Below are 21,359 nucleotides of genomic sequence, written 5' to 3' on the forward strand. Positions count from 1 at the left end.
CATATTCCTACCCACGAGCTTCGAACTTGTATGGTGAATTAATTTATAAAAAAAGTATATAATACAAATTTCAGTATATGTTTTGAAATTCTCAATCACTACTTGTTAGACTAGCAATATCAGTCTTGTCCCGTAGTTAACCTACCTATAGAATAAACAAACTTGCTCAAAAAATCATTTATTAATTCTTAACTACTCTTACAGAAAAATATTTTTTTCATTTTTATTAAAAAAATTAATTGAAGAATATAAAAAAATATAATTGGGTTTAATTTTCATATAAATGATTTTCACTTAAAACTAACAGAAAAAGAATACGTGCAAAAGCAGTAAATGACAAAAAAGCGATGATTCATTTTCCAATACGGTAACCCAATTCCCAGTAAATATTTTTTCCAATGAAATTCTTTCAAACCAAATTAGTTACTTTAATTCTTAGCATACAATTTTAAACATTACTGCACAACTTGGTTTATCTAACCTTTTTGACTAAATTTAAATCCTTTCTTGCACTGGTACTCAATCATCATCAACAGAAAAAAAAAAATATATATATATACACTTTTTTTGTTTAAATCGTTTGATTAGGTTAGGCAAGTCCTTAAACAAAAGTGAATTATATTTTTAGTAAACATATTATTAAACAGAGTTAATAATTAATTATTTTTGTTATATTAAAGGTAAAATTTTTAAATACTTATGAAAAAATAAGTATTCTACGAAAGTAAAAAGTAATTGAACAAATAAAATTAAACATTAATTAATTATTTAGTATTGAAAAAATTACCCTGTTATCCGATCGACTCATAGAGAGTTGCGTAATTCATCATTTTAATCTTTAATTAGATTTGAAGTACCTAAACTCAAATGCATTCCAATGAACATGTCCACCAATTATAAAAATTCTATTTTAAGTATTTTTAATGTAAATCATTGTTAATATATTGTTTAAACACTTAATTAAAACAATCGATCCCCAATCACAATTACTGCAAATTTAAAAAAAATCAATTACTGCAAATTTAAAAAAAAAATCTGATGTGGACACAACATGACTTTCTTGTACACTTTAAAAAAATGAAAAATGCATAAAATTTTATTTTATGAATAACTTCTGATAATTTTACATAATTTTTTTTTTTATTGTTATTATTGTATTATTATTATTTATTGTATAACATTTTTACAATCAGGGGCTAACAATTATTAATAAATAAATATATTTAAATTTAAAAAAAGTCGGATTCGAACCCATGTACCTTCCCCTTGTAAGATCCAAATATTTCATTAATTAAAATTTATTTATAAATTATTAATTTATTTATTTGGTTATAACTCTGGAACTAATGAAAATAAGTACCACTTATGATATATCGCTGAAATCTCTCAATGAGGGTTTATTACAGCAGTTAAGAAAAAGTCCAAAATACAAATCTTTTGGATTTTGGGCTGTTTTGTTCAGTCTAATGGAATCAAAAAAAGAAGTACACAATTAGATGTTACAACAGTCCTAAATACAAAATTTTAACATCCTACGGCTAATCGTTTTTGAATTATGCGAGATACATACGTACGTACGTACAGACGGCACGCCGAAAGTAGTCAAACTGGATTCAGGAATGGTCAAAATGGATATTTCCGATGAAATCTGAAAATCTAAACTTTTCGCAATCACAATACTTCTTTTACTTTGTACAAGGAAGTAAAAAGGATTAGAGCTGTGTATTTGTAGCACCAAACCAGACCGATATATTTCAAAAGTAAAGGTAACATAAGACCCAAGGCGAGTCGATCTCCTATCGCAATCGAAAAAGAAGGAACTGGACAAATCGCTGCATATTTGAGCGACTTACCAAAGAACTTAAGAAGAATATTGATAAAAAAGTCAAGAACAGCATTACAGAGTAGAAATGACCTCAACATCGCTGTATGGGATCTGAGGAAGTTGGCTGATGCTAATAAGAATAACGCTTAAGCTACTTATGCAGTGGGTACACAGACTCAAATGGACACAGGTTGTCCCAATTAGGATGCGTTCGAGAGTGGAGTATCAGCCACAGAGCTACTAGAGCTTATAAAAAAGAACTGACCAAACGAGCATTTAAGAACACCCACGTGGGGACATCAGATAAAAGAGAGGGAACTGTGGACACTGTTGCAGTTGTGGATATACATACCCTTAAAGCGGGCAAGTCGATGGAGAGTTGGCAGCCAGGCAAGTGGCCTGGTTCCTTAGCAAAGCCGACATTAGAGCAGAGGAATTTACGATAGCTACATTAGAAGCAAGCATAACTGGCAGTACAGGGGTCGTAGACGCCCTCAAACAAGTATCATGTTGTATACAGACAACGGTGCTGATACTGAGCAGACATTAGTAGAGGCATATAATGAAATAAAGAACGATGGGTCCTGCCCAGACAGAAATATACGGAGGACTCCACTGTTTATGTATATGTAAGAAAAATACTGGAATAAAAGGAAGGAGTGATAGTCAATACCACATTGTCTCGCCAGGTGGCAAACACACACCATTACCAGGAAGTGACACCACAGAAGGGACGAATCATAAATCCGACACTATCGTGATCAGGCCGGATACGTCCTATGCTGACCTTTCCATGATGCTCAAGAAAGAAATTGCGATCCCCGAAGTATCAGAGATACTGTCAATAAGGAGAAATAATAACAACGATATGATGGTCAAAGTCAAAGAAAATAATGCAGGTACGCTCAAAATCACAATCGCCGCAAATATTAAAGAAGGGAGTGTCATTACCAGGACGAGTACTGCCTTCATCAGAATAAGAGATCTAGAGGGAACTACATAGACCCAGGTAGGTAGTTAGGTAGTTATGTAGGAAGGTGGGTAGGTATGTAGGTAGTTAGGTAGGCAGTAAATAGATAGGTAGTTGGTAGATAGGTAGATAGTTAGGTACCTACCTAACCTATCTATATAAATACCTATTTACTACCTAGTAAATAGGTAGGTAGGTTAGATAGGTAGGTAGTTAGGTAGGTAGGTAGTTAGGTAGGTAGGTAGTTAGGTAGGTAGGTAGGTAGTTAGGAGGGTAGATACGTAGTTGATAGGGTTGGTAGGTTGATAGGTTGGTACGTACGTAGGTAGTAAGGTAGGTAGGTAGTAGGTAGTAGGTAGGTAGTTAGGTAGGTAGGTCATTACCAGAACGAGGATTGCCTTCATCAGAATGAGGGATCTAGAAAATGATATACAGCCGAATAAGGTTCGACAAGGCCAATCCACAGTATTTTGAACAGGAGATGCCTGAATATACTAAAACAACGATTAGGTCAGGTTACGGGAACACTAGTGTGGCCACATTCAGACGCCACCTCCAATGATCACATCCTAACATCGTCGGGGGAAAACACTCATTTTGTGACGTTACCAGTCGCCACACCTCCTCCATTCCAAGCCCTGAGGGTCTTTACCGGAGGTCGTCTTTAGGCCCTCTAACTGATTACATCTCAAAATCATCAGCCAAGCCTTGGTCGGGATGCAGCTGATATAAATGCCTCGGCAGATATTTGCATCAGTAAAACAAATATCAAATTTAGCCTTCAAGTAGGCCTCAAATGGACATCTTCACATCTAACCTAACTTGATTTCCTCAAACTACGCGCTGGTGTAGGACTTGATTGTCAGACACGTGACAGAGACAGGCACCGACATCACTTTCATCTCTGAGCCATATCCACCACGATCCCGCCCAGGTTGGATTATCTCGGAAGATGGCAGGGTAGCGCTGTGGACCTGTGTGTCGCACTCAATGCTCGAAATAAAATGTGGGCTTGATTTTGTCAGTGTGATAATCGCAGGAGTATATTACTACTCGTGTTATTTCCCCCCAACTTCTCCATAGAGAATTAGACATTAACCGTCATACACAGGGATATTTCGGCCCGTCGGCGGATCTTTTTGGTCGGGGACTTCAATGCCTGGTCGACCAATTGTTTATCGACCAGGACAACTGAGAGAGGCACCGCTCTGATGATGATATGGTCGTGGCACTTGATATAGTTGTACTCAATGTCGGGGGAGAGTACACCATTAAGAGAGGCGTGAAGGGTTCCATTTTGATGTGACCTTTGCCTCCCCAGAGGTTGCTGAAAAAGTTAATGACTGAGATTCTGGGATGGCTATTTGGCTCGGATGGCATTACCAAGTCACGATTAGAGGTGTCAGATCACTAGGTGGCTAGTGGTCACTAGGCTGTCCTAATGACACTAGCAGATACGGGAACTGTGGAGGATGACTCACCCACATTTGTGGGCTGGAGTGCCAGAATCGTTGGGTCTGCAGTATTCATAGAGGAACTTGATCTGCAAGGGGTTCATCAAGACATTACTGTGCAGGAAAACACATGCACATTAGAAGAGACCTATTCCGTCCCACGTAAGTGCATAAGACGGGGACATCCCTCTACCTACTAGTGGACGAAGAATTAGCGCTCAAGAGGAACGAGTGCCACAGCTCAGGAGGCGCATAAGTAGGGCGTAACTACACTCTGTACGTTCTGTATACCTAGAACCGTACAAGGTGTGTAGGAAGGAACTAAGCAGACTAATTGCCCAATCAAAGAAGAGATGCTTGTCTCAACTAATACAGGACGTACAAGCTGACCCGGGGAGGAAGCCTTATCCCGTTATTGCTACTAAAAGAAAACCAACATTGAGGGTGATTCTGGACGGAAAACAGGTAGTATCACAGCCAGCGATCAAATACCTGGGTGTGTGGGTGGGCTCTAGACTTAGGTTAGAGGCCCATGCACTCCAAGCATGTGAAAAGGCTGAGAGAACGAGGAAACTGATTGCTCAACTTCTGCCGAATAAAGGGGGACCATCTTCTCTACAGAGGAGAAAGCTGCTGACTGGGGTGTTGTATTCAACCCTACTCTATGGTGTCCAGCTGTGGTCAGGTGTATTGAAGTAGCCAAATACAGAGGTAAATGTGAGTTTGTTCATAGGAGATGTTGCCTTCGGGTGGCATCGGCCTTTAGAAAGGTCTCACGAGAAGCAGTAGAGGTTTTAGACGGACTCCTGCCTATATATTTATAAATAATAAAGCGCTGCAGGGTCTCCGAACTTGGACCACTGTCTGCAGCAGAAAAGAAGAGATTGAAAAAGAAAATTCAAGATGAGCTGATGGGTATGTGGAAGGAGCGGTGGAACCGGTCTTCCAAGGGTAGATGGACTCATCAACTCATAAGCAATGTTAACGATTAGTATAATAAGAGACATCGCTCGCAGGAATACGAGATAACAGTTCCTGGCGGGTCATGGAGGTTTTAGATGTTACCTATACAGATTTAGGCTAGACCACGCGGACACCTGCCCAGAGTGTGACGTGAAGGAAACCGCTTTCACGTATTTTTTGCATGCCCGAGATTCACCGATGAAAGGAGCGAGATGCTTGAAAAACTAACATCGATCACATGTTTTCCCCTGAGGAGACACAAAGGATCCTCACGCAAGATGAGGCGCAATGAAGGGCGGTGGAAGACTTCGTCAAGACAGTGATGAGAAAGCTACATGCATAAGAGAAGAACCGAAATGGAACAGGGCGTCGGAGGGCGCGTGAACGATCACTCCCACGACTGAGTACATAGGGGGCCCCTGAACTTGTGAGGGTTACCTGGGTGCGATGAGGATAGCGGCACTCTGTCTTTGTGCCTGATTGTGGTCGTAGCAGAATGAGATATGCTCACTTGTGCTTGACGAGGAACGGGTGTCATTACTTGATGTTTGCTTGCGAATTGATAGTAGTTGTGTAAGGTATTTACTAACTTTGATGTTTTTATTTAGATGTATTCTTTTACTACATGTTGTATACTTGTAGTATTTGATCTCCTGCGGTATGATTACTTTTGTTCTTTGATTGATTTTGATAATGTGAAGCTGAGCTGTTATATTCGTGATTGCGACTTCATTGTAATTGAGATTGGTAGGTGAGTATATTTGATTTACATGTTTTGTTATTTTGGTGTACATTTCTTTGTCTTTTAGGTTAAGTTCTTATTTCTGTGATTGATCTATGCATTACTGTGTATGTGTGACGGAGTAACCCTGTAGTCCGTGATTAGATGCTTACGGAATATGTTATAATCTGAGTATGTGTTCTTGGTACACAACCTTTGATCATGTTTTGTATGATGTAGTACACTATACTGTTCATTTGTAAGTAACGTATGCGTTACTGTGTGTATGGTGTATGAATGAGTGTATGGGTGTATTACTCCCCTTCTAGATTAAATACCTGCTTAAGCTGTTCCAGAAAGGGTGGGGAACCAAGGGTGAAAGAGGAGTTTTAGTTGGTAGGGTGCGGGTACACATAGGCTTCTAACAGCACCTAGCCGAACCGGTGCGAATCCGAAACTTCCCCATTTGTGTTGGGGGTACGTAAGTGGTATTTCTCCGAATCATCGTCAACAAAAAAATAGACAGGTATATCTGAATTTAGTATCTCAGATAAAAGGGATAAATGAAATATACTAATATTTAAAACTTCAGTCGTTTTATTTGATATTTGTATTCAATTATTCCACCTAAGCTGATCTTAAATAGGATATATAAAGCTTTGTAGATGCATTTTTTCACTACTGTTTTCAAGAAATTGAATAATATTTTTGAGCAGAGACCTAAAATTTTTATCTCGTATACGTCTTTAATAATGATAAGATTATATATCTATAAGCTCCTTATCATCAGTAGTTTTTAAATTCTATAATGATATCAAGAATCAGTAATCGGATGCCTAAGTCCTAGAGGAACTTTAAAGCCCTAATTTTAAAGAAATTTTCAACTTTCTTGTAATAAAATATATCATTAATAGAGAGAGATGTCTTACATAATTTAACGAAACTAAATTCATTCTTAAAATAATAAATTCATAATTATTAATAATACTAATTAGAAATATTAAGCAGTGTTTCTCTTGAAGGAAAGCGCAAGAGTTTTTCTACGAACCTGTGAATTTATATGAAAAGTTATATTTATAACTGGTATAAACCAGTTTCTTTTATTTCCTATGAAATAATAGTATTGAAAAATTAATAGCTAATCATAAAAAAATTAAATTTGATGAAATTATAAATTTAAATTAAATAAGAAATTGTTACTACATGTTATAATAAAAAAAACACAATTTTTAAAGACATCGTGTTCGTGTGCAATTTATTTTAAAAACGTATATCTTACCTGCCACGACGATGACTAGCAGGGTAATTATGATGCAGAGGGTGGCGGCCATCTTGCCCGCAGCCCTCTTCATCCCCCAGCCATGATTTCTGTAAAAAGAAAATATATAAATAATAATATAGATAACCTATATTGTTATTATTGAGCAAATTTCATGTTATTATTTTCTTCCAAATATATTGGTTCTTTTAAACATAATTTTTTTCAAAATTTTTAAATAGTTTTTAAAAAGAATATTAGGATTATGATTATAAATTTTACAATTTATATTTTTATAAATTTAAAATACAAAAGAAAAAGTATTAAAGTAAGTAGGCTATAAGAACGGAAACGAGAAACAAAGTTGGTGCATAAAATTTATACGTTATAATCTTTTAAGGTTAAAAATAAAAATAAAAGCAGTTGTTAAGAACGTTACGAAATAATTTCAAAGTACCGAGTACGGGTTAAACGGGCTCTTTCGCTAATGTAATGAAATGGGCTATACACTAGAGTAATAAAAATCAATGAACTGAGAATATGACGTAATAATAGGCAAATAACTAATTTGATTACTTAATGCAATTTAGAAATAAATTAGTGAATGTTTTCTACAAAGAATGTTATTCAATTCTTTAACTATAATTGCATTCCTAAATGTAAAAAAGCATACAGCTATAAAATTAACGTAAATACCTGCTTCCGTAAATGGAAAAATTACTGCAACGTTACACTTATTATCATCCTTTTGTTTCTTTTGTTATTTAATCGCTTAAATTTGATAGAAAATGGTATTTTTATGTACTGAATTTCCTTTCGTTCATAACTATTCTTTTAAATTTACCATAAGGAAGCTTTATTTTTTTAACTAATAAATATTTCTTTCGTAATCATTTGAACGAAAAATTTATTTATAACGATAAGCCACTGAGAAGTTCGTGGAGTGTAAGTGAGGTCAACCTAATTTTACATCCAAATAGTTATAAAATGGTAATTAATATACTTGCGTTATTTAGCCCTAAATAATTTTCCCATATACCGAGTGGTCTATTTAAACTGAGACACATCTATATCTCAAAAACTATATATTTTAGGAAAAAATGTTTCCTACTAATGTTTTTCCATTTCAAGAGGAAAATACGATCACAACCTATGTTGTCCTTTATAAGGTAAAATAAAGGTTATTTCAAGGTTAACTTAATTTTTTTAAATAAGCACCTGGAATTTTTATTGTAGAATCGAATTCTTTGGAAAAATAAATAAAATTTCATTTCAGACTTTTTTTTCTAAAATTGATGGGTTTTTATTTATTCATCTTCAAATATGCTGTAGGCGTATAAATGAAGTGTCTAGTTTCATTAGGTCTGGCCCAGCTGATGTTAAATTTTAAATAAATGAAAATTTAATTTTAAATAAAAAACAATCAATTAAAGCATTAACCATTTACGTTTTAATGAATTTTTTTAATCAAATAGTACATTCAGATATTGTAGATAGCCCGTAGGCTATCTACAAGTTATGACGACTCTATGAAAATATTTGGTTTTAATGAATCACTGATACTTTAAAATTTTTTTAATACCTTTTATTTAAAATAATTTAAAAACTTACTCTCCATAAAGTACAGCAACAAATATCGTTCTACTTCGACGCGTTTTTCGATAAGTTTTAAGAACGACCTATGAACATTTAATAGAGTTTTTCTCTTGATATCTCTACAGACGTTATACTTTCTTTCATGTTTTCAAGAATACTTGGTACTTGTAGGTAACATTTTCTTTCAGATAACCGCATAAAAAATTTTCTACTGGAGTAATGTCGGGGGAATTAGCAGGCCAATGTATTGGACCAGCTCGACCAATCCAACTATCATTGTATTCGCGGATTAAAATTACTCTGGTGATAACTGATAATGTGTTGGACAACCATTATGATGAAACCACATCGTTTTTCTCTTCTCCAAGGGTAGTTCATCAAGCCGTAAAGGCAAATGATTTTCTAGTAAATATGCGTATTTCACTCCGTTAAAATTTTCATCGAAAAATGTGGTTCGATTAAATGTACAGCCTCTGATTCCACACCAAAAATTGACAGTCAAAGTACGTTGATGTTCTACTTCCCGTAGCCACCGTAGATTTTGCATTGCCCAATAATGGATTTTATGTCTGTTCAATGCTCCATGATTAGTAAAGCCTGATTCGTCGGAAAATAGAACGTTAAGGAAAAAACTTTGATCTACCTGTACTTTTTCCATCGCCCATCGACAAAATGCAACTCTTTATTCAAAGTAGCTGCCATGCAATTCCTGATACAGTGAAATGTAATTAGGATGGAATTTCAGGTGTTTTAAAATTCTCAGAACACTAGTTTTTGATATCCTGGAGTTAGGCAAAATTCTTCTGAACTAACATGAGGATCTACAATGACCGCCACAGCCACCGCTATTTCATTGTTTTCTGCTGTCACAGTATTTTGACGGTTCTTGTTTATGGCCCTCGCACTTCCAGGATCACTATCTGTTTCCCAATTATGTACACAGAAGCACGACTTGGAGTATTTCTACCGGGGAATCGTAGAGCATACAAACCTGCTGCCTGACCAGCATTTCAGTGGCATACTCCGTAAAGCAAAATTACCTCAGTTTTTTTCTCTAATTGTAAATCGTTTCATAAATTCCAATAAATAAAAAAAATTACTAATTTAATAGCTGATGAGTAATAAATTAATAAAAGAAATTAATTGAAAGCACTGATATTACGTTCACTTGACAAATGACATTTGAAACATGAAGTTCACTTTTAGGCTATTTTATAACGTTCGCTGGTGTTAACATGTTCAACTAATTTTTCTTCTTCTTCATTTTTGGCTTCATTATTGGTAGAATTAACTGTTTTTTTTTTTTTTTTTAATTTAACATCTGCTGGATGTAACTCGTCAGCTGGGCCAGATCTAATGAAACAAACACACCAATTTATACGCCTACAGTATTTTTGAAAATTAATAATTACAAAACTATCAGTTTAAGAGAAAAAAAGCCTGAAATGAAATTTTAATTTTTTTGCAAGAAATTCGATTTTACAGTAAAAATACAGGTTCCTATTTCAAAAAAATTAAGTTTACCTTGAAATGACCTTTATTTGACCTTATCAAGGATAACATAAATTGTAAACCTGCTTCCAACTTGAAATGGAAAAACTTTAATACGGAACATATTTTTTTTTTTAAATGTGTAGTTTTTGAGATGTAGGCGTGTCTCAATTTAAATGGCGGTAAGAGGTGTGTGTTATCATTTTCCTCAAAAACTACTGGACCGATTTCGATGCGGTTTTTTCTGCAGTAGATATGTTTCTTCAAAACGGCTTCGTGGGTTTTTAAAATTTGTTAATATTATCACTTGTTTACTGAAATAGAGAATGAGTTACTGGCAATAATGGACGGTATGTAATTATTATGATAAAGTAAAATAATGTAACTTAATAAAATGAATTATGATGTGTTAATACTATCTCATTAATATATGAGAACGAAATATTAAAGAAAGTACGTGTTTTTTTATTAAGTAACAAGTTAGAAAATTTGGACTATCAATAGAAATATGAAGACGTGAATGGTGCACGGTAACATGATTTTTTTCAGAAAAGAAATTAGCTATTAATAAACGTAAATAAAGGAATTAGTTAAAAGTTTTTAAAAATATTTTCGCGGAGTATTGCAGATATATATATAAAATTAAGTGGATTGATGAATTAGAAAAAAAGAACCTTTTATGAGTAATTGTAGAAAGAGACAAAGAGACTTTTTACGACTTAAGTGAAAACAATAGTAAATTTTTCTGAACACGGAATTTTTAGGCGATTCATATTATGAAGATTATTATAATCTTATAAAACTGGAACATTCATGAAAAAAATGATAGTATATATATATATACATATCTTTTTAATATTTAGAAGTTTTACAAATAAACCTAAAGTAAACTTGAAGTATAAGTAATCAAATAAACCAGCAGTGACAATAATACTAATTTTAAAAGTTCATACGAAGGAAAAAATTGTCGAAAATGCTGAAAATAATGCTGTTAACAGTATGAAAGAACATAAATGCTGCAAATAAGTATTCATTTTTATTGATTGTATCAGTCTATTTATTATTTTTAAAGTTTACTTAATATAATCTGTTCTAACTTTATCTAAATTATCAATAGACGAAAAAACACAATAGAAGAAAAAGCTTTCAAAAGGAATATTAAATTAAAAATCTTGAGTTTTGTTAAGAAATAAAAAAAAATTCTGATACGGACTATAAAAGGTTACTTCATAAACGTATTATGAAGTGACACTATATGTATTAGTTTTTACCATAAGTTTTCTGATAAATTTTTCTTAAACAATTAAAAGTACTTTAAATATTAGAATGATATCAAAGTACAAGTTTTAATCAATATTTATTAATGATAACGACAAAAATTAAAAAAAAAATTAATCATCGATGAAGGCAATGTAATTTTTAATTTAAAAATCACTCAATTAAGTTTGAATTGAGAAACTCTTCCTTTTTTAAAACTCGGATAAAACGGCAAAATTTTCTTTACTAAAGCAGTTGTAACAGTTTAAAAGTGAATGGAATTAAATCTGATAGAAAATGGTATTTTATTTTTTAAATTCAGTAGTAGTTCTTTATTGAAATTTGCTTATAAAAATGATTTTTTAGGTATTAATAAATGTCATTTAATTACTAAAATAATGACGTCTTACTGACTGCTGAAATAAAACAACATGTAAGAATTGACGTACAAAAGATATTTGGTACATAAAGGTCTACGGTTGTGAATAAGGGATTTTTTATGAGTTTTCTTGGAAAGGATGCCATTATTTATGTAGCCAGAAGAAAGGAAAATGCGGTGTACTGGACAAATAACAGAGTATAATTTTGAGGCTTGCTTTAGGGTTGTATACTATAAAGAATCCAACGTTTAGTACCTCATTCTGTTACTTATAGCTCATCCACGCATACATTTATTTCTCCATGAATATTTAACAAAAAAAAAGTGTACATGAGTACGTGTATAGATATAGCTATCCTACAGGAAAGTAGTGAAAAATTTACTGTAAGAAATATGTGAAAATAGAAGGGAAAAATACTAGTACTATGAAAAACGTTTAAACCGATTCTTAATTGCATATCTAAATCTTGAAAATATTTAGTAAGCTTGCTTGCGTATCAGTATTCAAGTATTTTATTAAGAATTGAACTGATTTAACTAGTGAAATCCGTCTTACAATAAAATTAAATTTAAAAACGTGATAAAGATCTGAGGAAAAAGTTTTAGTTTTCATTTCTGTTTCATTCATTTGAATCAGTTTCTATGTTTAAAACTATTAAAAAATATCGAGGAAAAGTTAAAAGACAAACATTATGTTAATAAATCTATAAAAGAACTACGAAGATAAACCATATTCTAATAAATTTTTACTCAATTGTCCCAACAGCTCCTAAAAATCAGCTCCTTTATAATTTTCAATTTTAATCTATTTATATTATTAAAAATATATATCATTATTGTTTCTAATAAATGATATATTTTTGTTAAATTTTTATAAAACTTTCTATAAAATAATATTTTTTACTGATGAACAAATTTGGCATTCATTTTGGTCGTATAACTACACTGAGACACATAATAATCTTATTTACACGTATATTTTTCATTAAATTTTTATAAATAAATGTATTTTTAAATATGTTTTTTGGCACTTTTATTAGAGATACTTTCTTTTATCAGTTAAAATTGTTTGATTAATTACAAAACACTTGAAAAATATGATATCCAACATGTGCTATTTCAATTTATTTTATAAGCTTCTCTTTTACCCGATATCCTCGTATAATGAAGAATTTTTGATATTTATTGATCTAAACTGCCGATATATACGAGGGCGATTCGGAAAGTAACATCCGTTTGGCTATAAATGAAAAACCTGCATAGATAAAAGTATTTTATTATATACAACTTAAAATTACAGCTTTAAATATTTTTCAACATAGTCACCATTTAAATTCAAGCATTTTTCATAGCGTTTCACTAATTTACTAATAACTTCTTCATAAAATTCGGATGTCTGGGTACCTAGCCAACCTTTCACGGCATTTTTCAGTTCGCCGTCGTCATCGACGTTCTGTGACGCAAGCCATTTCTTCATGCGAGTGAAGAGATGAAAAACATTCGGGGCCAAGTCCGGGCTGTAAGGTGGATGATCAAAAATGTCCCATTGGAATCGATTCAGAAGTTCTTGAATTCTTAGAGCACTGTGAGAACGAGCGTTGTCAAACAAAAGAAAAAAAAACAACACCGGATGAAAACATATCGCGACATTTATTCTAAATGGCTCGTTTAAGTTTCTTCAAAGTTTCATAGTAGCCTTGCGTCAAACGGCTTGCGTTGCAGCACTTTGATGATGATGAATTTTAAAATGTTGTGAAAGGTCGGTTAGGTACCCAGATGACTGAATTTTATAAACAGGGTATTTGTATTTGAATTTAAATGGCGACTAGGTTGAAAAATAGTTAGAAGCTGTAGTTTTAAATTGTATATAAAATATTTTTATCTACGCAGGTTTTTTTTATTTATAGCTTTGGCTATAAGGTTGCTTTCCAAACCGCCCTCGTAATTACAAGTATATAAAAAAGAAGCGAATATAAAAACAAACAATTATCATAACACTCTCACCCTACTAGAACAATCGGAAAACAAATTACTTGAAAAAACTTGTTTCATGCAAAGAATTGATTTTATTTTAAATATACCTTTTAATACATTTTTAATTTGAAGAAAAATAAAATAGAATTGTTTAAATTAGATTTTTAATTTTAATTTTCAGTTCTAAAAAGAGATTTTAAAGTCAAATTGCTTAACTTTTTTCATAATATTAAAAGATTACAGAGTAGTACTTAGCCTAATCTTGTTTATTAGAAGTAAACAGTAATGTTTGAAATGCTAAAATATCAGAATAATTGTGATAAGTATCAGTATAAGTATCCTATCAGCCCTAAACACAAATTTAAAAAGAAATTAATCTGAGAAATTTTTGCGTCTTTCATTTTCTCTTCATATTAAATTTCGGCTGATAAAATATAGTATTTCATTTTTAACTTGTTGCGTTAGATATAAGAAAATTGACTACCGTTTATATGAAATATATTTTGGATGATGTTTGTATAACTTTTAGTTACATCAGTGTAACTTTACTGCTGATATGAAATAAAAACTTTTGGTGAGATATTTGAACGACTTTATTAGCTCTTATTTATCATTATTTTTACTTTTTCTTAGCTGCCAATGTATTACTACTTTGTAATTGCATAAAACAAGCGATGAGTGTGTTTTAAGAAATACTGTTGTTAATTGAAAATAAATAATTATACCCACTAATCTTTTAATTAGGTTAAATGAAAAACTAGTTTACCACAACACTGATTTAGTAATACTAAATTAAGACATCGTTAACATATAAATTCATATAAACTTCTAGTTTTAATTAATATTTAATAAAAATGTAAATCGGTTATAAATTGTTAAAACAATAATGAACGCTGCTTTTAACTAATATATAAAATAATAAATTTTAGAGAGTTGACACAAGTGATAGTAATTATTAACAATTCTGTTTCGCTAAAATATAGTCTATACGGTAATAATTTATGAGTTACGTAATTATCATCCTCTAGTAGAGAGGTGTCATAGTTAACACCAGTGGGGGTCAAAGAGTTCCAAAGAAGAGATTTAAGCTATATATCATTCCTGGTTTTATAAAATATAAGCTACTCATCCTACTAGACCTATATATAAAACTATAAATAAAAGTAACGTTATTTTCTTTTTTAATAAATGGGGAAAAATATATTCATTTTGTACGAAAGTGTATGAATTACGTGAAATGTAATGATATTTTCATTCGGAGTTAATATTTTTCCAGTTTAAAATATCAAAATAAATTATATTAAGAGAAAAAAATAACTCGATCACAAAAGTTAAATCCTGAATCACTCCCTAAAGTTAAAACTAAAAATTTGTAATGGGTCATAAATGAAAAATACGACAATAATGAATTACTTTATTTACTCACTTGATACATAGTATTAATTTTAATGGTCCAGTGGGTCTGTGTGTTTGCCGTCATGTTGTACTTACAATTCTATATGTCGCCACATCTTCTGTGACATGCGACGAAGCATTTCTGGTGTTATATTACGGAAGGCGCCTCTCACGCAATTGTCTCACTGACAATCAGTGTCACGCAATTTTTCATTTGTGGTATAGTGATGTGCAGATACGTGCACCTTTATAATTCCTCATAATAAATTGTCTGGTGTGATGAGATCAGGACTTCGTAGTGGTCATAATAACGGAGCTGGTGACGCGGATTACCGTGGCCAATCCAACGTTCTCGAAATTTTTCATCCAGAAACGTGCGAACTGACAGAGCAAATGTGTAGGGGCTCCATCCTGCTGCAACCATACTCGTACCATCAGATACTTCTCTTAAAGCTGTGATATTAACCATGGCTCCAACATCTCTAAATAAGTTTGTGAATCCACTGACCCGTCAAAAAAATAAGGACCAAAAAAATGACTAGCTGTAATTCCAGCCCATACCATAACATGCGGTGGATTTCTTTCAAACTCTGTCGCGTAATAAGGATTTTCTTTCGCCCAAGATAACACATTTTTGGCACGTATACTACGATAGATTGGACTTTCGTCAGTAAAAGCAACTTTCCCCGGTGCACTGCAGCGGGAACTTTTTCTAGTAATGCCCGGTAGGATGCAGCGCGACGTTCCATGTCACCATCTGGCAGTTCATTGATGAACATCGGACGAAATGGCTTAACTTTCTAAATCCTTTTTCGTATGGTCTTGCATTTTTGTCTGCGGTATATTAATTTCAGTTGACCATTTACGAGCTGATTTCATTAGGAATTGTTTAATCGAAACTGAAACAGCGGCACATGTTTCTAACCGCGTTATCTGTCGTCCAATCTGCGGCCTATCTTTAACGCTGCCTAATTCAAACCCACATTTTTCCCAGTTCAACGTTGTTGTTTTTCATGGTGGCGGTTATTAAAACGTTGGCGAAACATATCACTAATTAGCTTCATTGTTTGATTCGTATGTTGTTCATACACTTATCCACTAACCGCTCCTCAACACTGTACCTACTTGTGCCAGCCATTTAACACATTTATAAGTGTTAAATTTTAATATATTTTCATTTCCTAGTTCCTTTAACAGATTATAATTTCAAAATGAACACAAATTTTTACATAAGAAATTTTTTAAATATCTCAAAAATGAATAAACTTCTAACATATTATTTATTGTAAGAAATGTGAAATTTAAAAACAAGAACGAGAAAATTTTGATTTTGTTTATAATGGACCTAGAAATGGTCGAGACTACTAGTTCAGTAGTTGTAAGTCCGGAAATATCTTTTTGAAGCGATGAGTGCAGTTGTAAAAAATAAGATGCAATTCAAAGGGAAACTGCATTTCTCCTTCGTTCATTAGGTAGTGAAGTGTAAAAAGACTCGTTTTCTACTGATGTACAAAAGCCTAGATAACACAACTTGCATTGTATGTGTGTGTGTGTGTGTGTGTGTGTGTGTGTGTGTGTGTATGTGTGTATATCTGTGCTGTTTAAAGTGTTACAATGATTAAAATCTATTCATACATAATTAAAAGAGAACTTAATAATAAAATATTTATGTAATTCGTCACGGTCGAGTCTTAATTATTATAAAAACAAAATTCACCAATAATTTTGGTACATAATTGTTATTTAAACTAAAATGGTGTATGACTCTTTACTGAAAGAAATAAACTACAAGCTAGAAATTTAAATGATACAATTTGATTTTTTTGTCACAAATTAGCAATTAAACATAATTTCTATGACGTGTTTATTTTGGGTATTATAGTTAGCCAAAATATGTGCTGCATTTTAACATTTTAGGTCACAGATCAGTAGTTTTCATGTTTTAAGACTTTCTTAACGATTTGAGTCTTCTTTATAGTTGTTGCTTCTTTAATGGAATTACCTAAAATTGATTTTTAAAGTAGTCATTTTAGATGTTTTTAGTTGTTATTGTTCACCGTATAACTCCAATCGATTTAAAAATACGTATTTTGTAAGATAATATAACAAATTTCCGTACGCTTTATTTTTTAAACTATTACTCCGCTAAAGCTGCAAATATATTCGTAGTTAAAATAATTTATTTCTTATTCATAAATGTTCATTTGAAATTAAAATTAAACGATAGTATATTTTTAGTTGCCTCCTTCATCTTTCTATACTTTTAAAATAGCCATCCCTTCCCGTATTTTCCCTTGATCTTGCATTTATTTCATCTCTGGTGTTTATCCTGATACAGTTAATTAGTTTATTTAGCAATTATTATTAGTTAGAAAAATATATTTAATCACCATTATTTTAAATAACACAATTAATTATAATTGTGAAATATTTAATAATTTTTATTAAATTTTATTATATTACTACCCTACGCCTGTATATCAATAAATAAATTCTTTTTGTGTGTGATTTTATGCGCACATGATAATAGTAATAATAAATGTTCATTTCATATTGCTGACATTAGAGACAAAGTACAGTTATATTTGATGTTTTTACATGAACCACAATCTAGTCTTTTTCTTGACATTATATGTGGAAATTTTTCAACTGTTAAATTTAAAAGAAGGGAAAGCGAACAGCACACAGAAACACAAAAAGTGCTTAGCTATCTTGCTGTGTGAGTCGATACCACTTTGTTCCCTCTTCCTTTTTCCGTACTTAGCAATAGAGAAGAGAGCTGAGTGGTATGAGACTGAATCAATCCTTCCGTCATTAAGATTCCCTTAAAATGCATTTTTATGATTCAAAATTAAGCTTTCTGGATGCATTTAACTATCATTCTTTTAAGCAAATATAAATGCTATTTTTCAATGATTCCATGTTTTCATATGATAATAAAACGTTTGGTACTGAGTAATGTGAAGTAAAAAAAAGAAAAAAGATAGAATAAATATTCCATAGATAATATGAATTACATTACTTTTAAGAAACTTGGTATTGATGTACATTGTAAAATAAAATAATGTGGAAATCACGGAACACATTTGAAGCAGTAGATAAAAAACATAACCAAGTAAGACATATTAAAGAAAACATAAAAACTAACTTAAAAAACAAACAATAAATAGTTTTTTCGTTGGAAAATATAATTTTTTATTAAAAAATTCATTACTTAAACATTTAGCCCGTAAGTGTATTAAAAATATAGCTTAAGGCTAGTGATCCCCCCAAAAAAATTTCGCTTTCTTTTTTTCTAAACTGAGGTAATTTTATCGTTTGTTTTTAATTTTTATTCAACTTCAAAACGTAGTGAATATCTATAATTAATTTTCTGCTTCTAATTTTGAAACATCTAAATTAAATTAAATAAGACATTTTAAAGATTATCCGGCTAGTATCTACAAGTCTCACATTGACTGGCATAAGGAAATTAACAATAAAAATGATGTACCAGTAATCAACCTTTACATAAAACTTTTATTGTTAAGAACCTAAAAATGATCACTTTTTAACAATAAAACCATACTTTATAAGGTAAATATAATCAAAATAACAACTGATATAAATAGTGAATATTTTATTTTTACCTGATGTGTTGTACTTTATGTTTACCTGATGATGAAGTTTATTCACTTCTATTGTTTAAAATATGATTACTAAACTTAATAGAAAACGTAGTAACTTAAAAATTATAATAAAGTAAAACTTTACTGAACACCTTTGTTTCAAAGTTTTAAAAAGTAAATGTGTCAAAGATGAGCAGAAACGTTGATATAAATTAATGTTGAACGAAAATAGTTCTAATCGGGCCAAATCTAATCATGTCTACTATTTCTAGAGTAACTGTTTTTTTTTTTCAGAGAGAAATTCTTTGAAACAGAAATTGATTATAACAACTTTTACTTGTTTTAGTAAATTAGAAGCAATAAAACTATAATTTAGTTATAGTAGTACCGAGTACAAAGTTATGTTGCAAATATAGAACATGTATGATTTCTCGGATGAGAGAAATCATCTGTTCTACTGAAATTCTGGCAATTTTATGGACATCAAAGGAAGTTTTATATTATATATCAGGCCTAATAGAAAGTTGATTGTAAAACATTTATGATGGAATCATTCAGCTATCTGTATGTAATTCCAAACAATTAGTGAATCTTGAGTTAGATTTTAAGTCAAAATCTCAAGTTGTGACGTCACAACATAACAGTTGACTACAACAGTATTTTTTGGGGTGGGGTGCGATTTTGCAACTATTGTTACTTTTATTTTTAAGAAATGTGCCTAAGAAAAATATGACCTTAATTATGCGAAATTTTGTGATACTGACGGTGACCTTGGTCTACAGCCTCACCCCCTTGACCATTTAACTCCGGTTAACCAAACTTAAAACTTTAATTGCATCAATGCCCCATATGGAAGTAACCTGAGCAACTTTGTTCAAAATCGGTCCTGTAGTTCTGAAGATATAAAGTGATTTAGAGGCCGACACCAAAAACACACCCGTACATTAACATCCGGAAAATTTCCATCCCGTTTGTAGGTTCCTTAGATGTCAAAACGTCAAGGTCCGGTGAAAACCGTATATACCCAAATTGAACCGATTACAGTACTTTCCTTTCTAGAGCTACAGAGCTAGACCGGAATGTAAAATTATCATTTCTGAATGAAGTTAGAAAAGATATTTTAAAAATGTAAGGAAAACCGCCTTGTCAAAGAAGTATGACATCAATAACTGTAAGAATTATCACTTTAGTAACCAAAAGTAAGGAAGAAAAATTTAGTTATGGTAGGTCTAAATCTAAGACAAAACCTACTTTAAACATGAGAAAAAGGATTTTAAGAAGCATTACATGAAACTGCAGAAAGTTCTGCTGGTATCAGAATTTAATTTCATAGTTACTACTATTTCTGGTAGCGAATATTTACTGGTGCATCAACTATTAAAAACGCAGTATAATCTACAGATATACTCTAATTTATAAAAAAAAAAAAAACTTTTACCAGTTATAACTTCTTATTTAGGTAAAAAATAAATAAAAATCCATTTAAAAGATAAAATTCATCATAAACGTATATTATTTAGTGAACAATAAACTGAATGAACACTTTTAATTACATACTAATTAACAATTTAATTATTAATTACATATTTTTTGTAGGCATACTGTAGGCACATGCAATTTTTTAACTGAACCATGTTATTCCAACATAATTAACAAAAAAATCAGATAAAACCCCTTCGGTTTTTTATAGTAGGTTTTTATTTTTCTTCGGAAGATTTGGTTTATATTTAAAAAGCATTAAAAACTTTAATATGTGCGTATGTGTGCATGTATATATGATATGTTTTTTAAATTAAATTATTATTTAATAATATTTTTTAATTTCATACCTATTTATTTAATGAAAGTGAACCATATTGTATTTTATAAACAATAATAATAGAAATATATTTTAACTGAGATCATAAAGTGAAAAAGGAGCATAAAATTTTCTACAACAATTGTTATCGTTGTTTTTGCATATGCGATCGCTTTTAAATAAAACCAACTAAAAGCAGGAGGAATTTTTCATCAAGAAAATGTAAAATATTACAAGAATTCGATTGTATGTTGAATCTTACAGTTAAATATAACAAAAATTGTTTTACTGGAGTTTGTCATTTAATTTCGTTTATCATATTATCTTTAAATTATTTTTATTTTTGATAAAGAAATGGAAAAAACAGTTTTTCTTGATTTTAGTATTTATTTTATCATCCGATAGATATATCTAAAAGAAATATTTTTGAAATGCTTTTATTTCATTTATCCAATTTCGAAACGAGGTTTGCTATGTTAAACAACAAAAGTACAAAAAAAAAAAATCAAAATTTTCTCGCATCACTTTTTGACGTATTTGAGATTTTTTAGGTAAACTTAACTACACATTCGTGTAATAATTCCAATTTTAACCAATTTTTTTAAAATATACCATTAAAAACCGTACATATCTTTTTTTTATTTTAATATATAGATGATTTACCATTTAT

At 31.4% G+C, this 21,359-nt stretch overlaps 1 protein-coding gene across 1 annotated transcript in view; it reads right to left on the minus strand.

The window, feature by feature from the left end:
• The window catches only part of LOC142320978 (zwei Ig domain protein zig-8-like), a 327,902-nt gene that overhangs the window by 180,052 nt on the left and 126,491 nt on the right, over window positions 1-21,359 (minus strand). Inside the window, exon 2 of the mRNA XM_075358976.1 lies at window positions 7,213-7,301. Within this exon, the coding sequence (XP_075215091.1) occupies window positions 7,213-7,285 (73 nt within the window). The 5' untranslated portion in view covers window positions 7,286-7,301. The remainder of the gene's footprint in view (window positions 1-7,212; window positions 7,302-21,359) is intronic.

This window comes from Lycorma delicatula, chromosome 3 (genome assembly GCF_047948215.1).
Source record: "Lycorma delicatula isolate Av1 chromosome 3, ASM4794821v1, whole genome shotgun sequence".
NCBI classification, from domain to species: domain Eukaryota; kingdom Metazoa; phylum Arthropoda; class Insecta; order Hemiptera; family Fulgoridae; genus Lycorma; species Lycorma delicatula.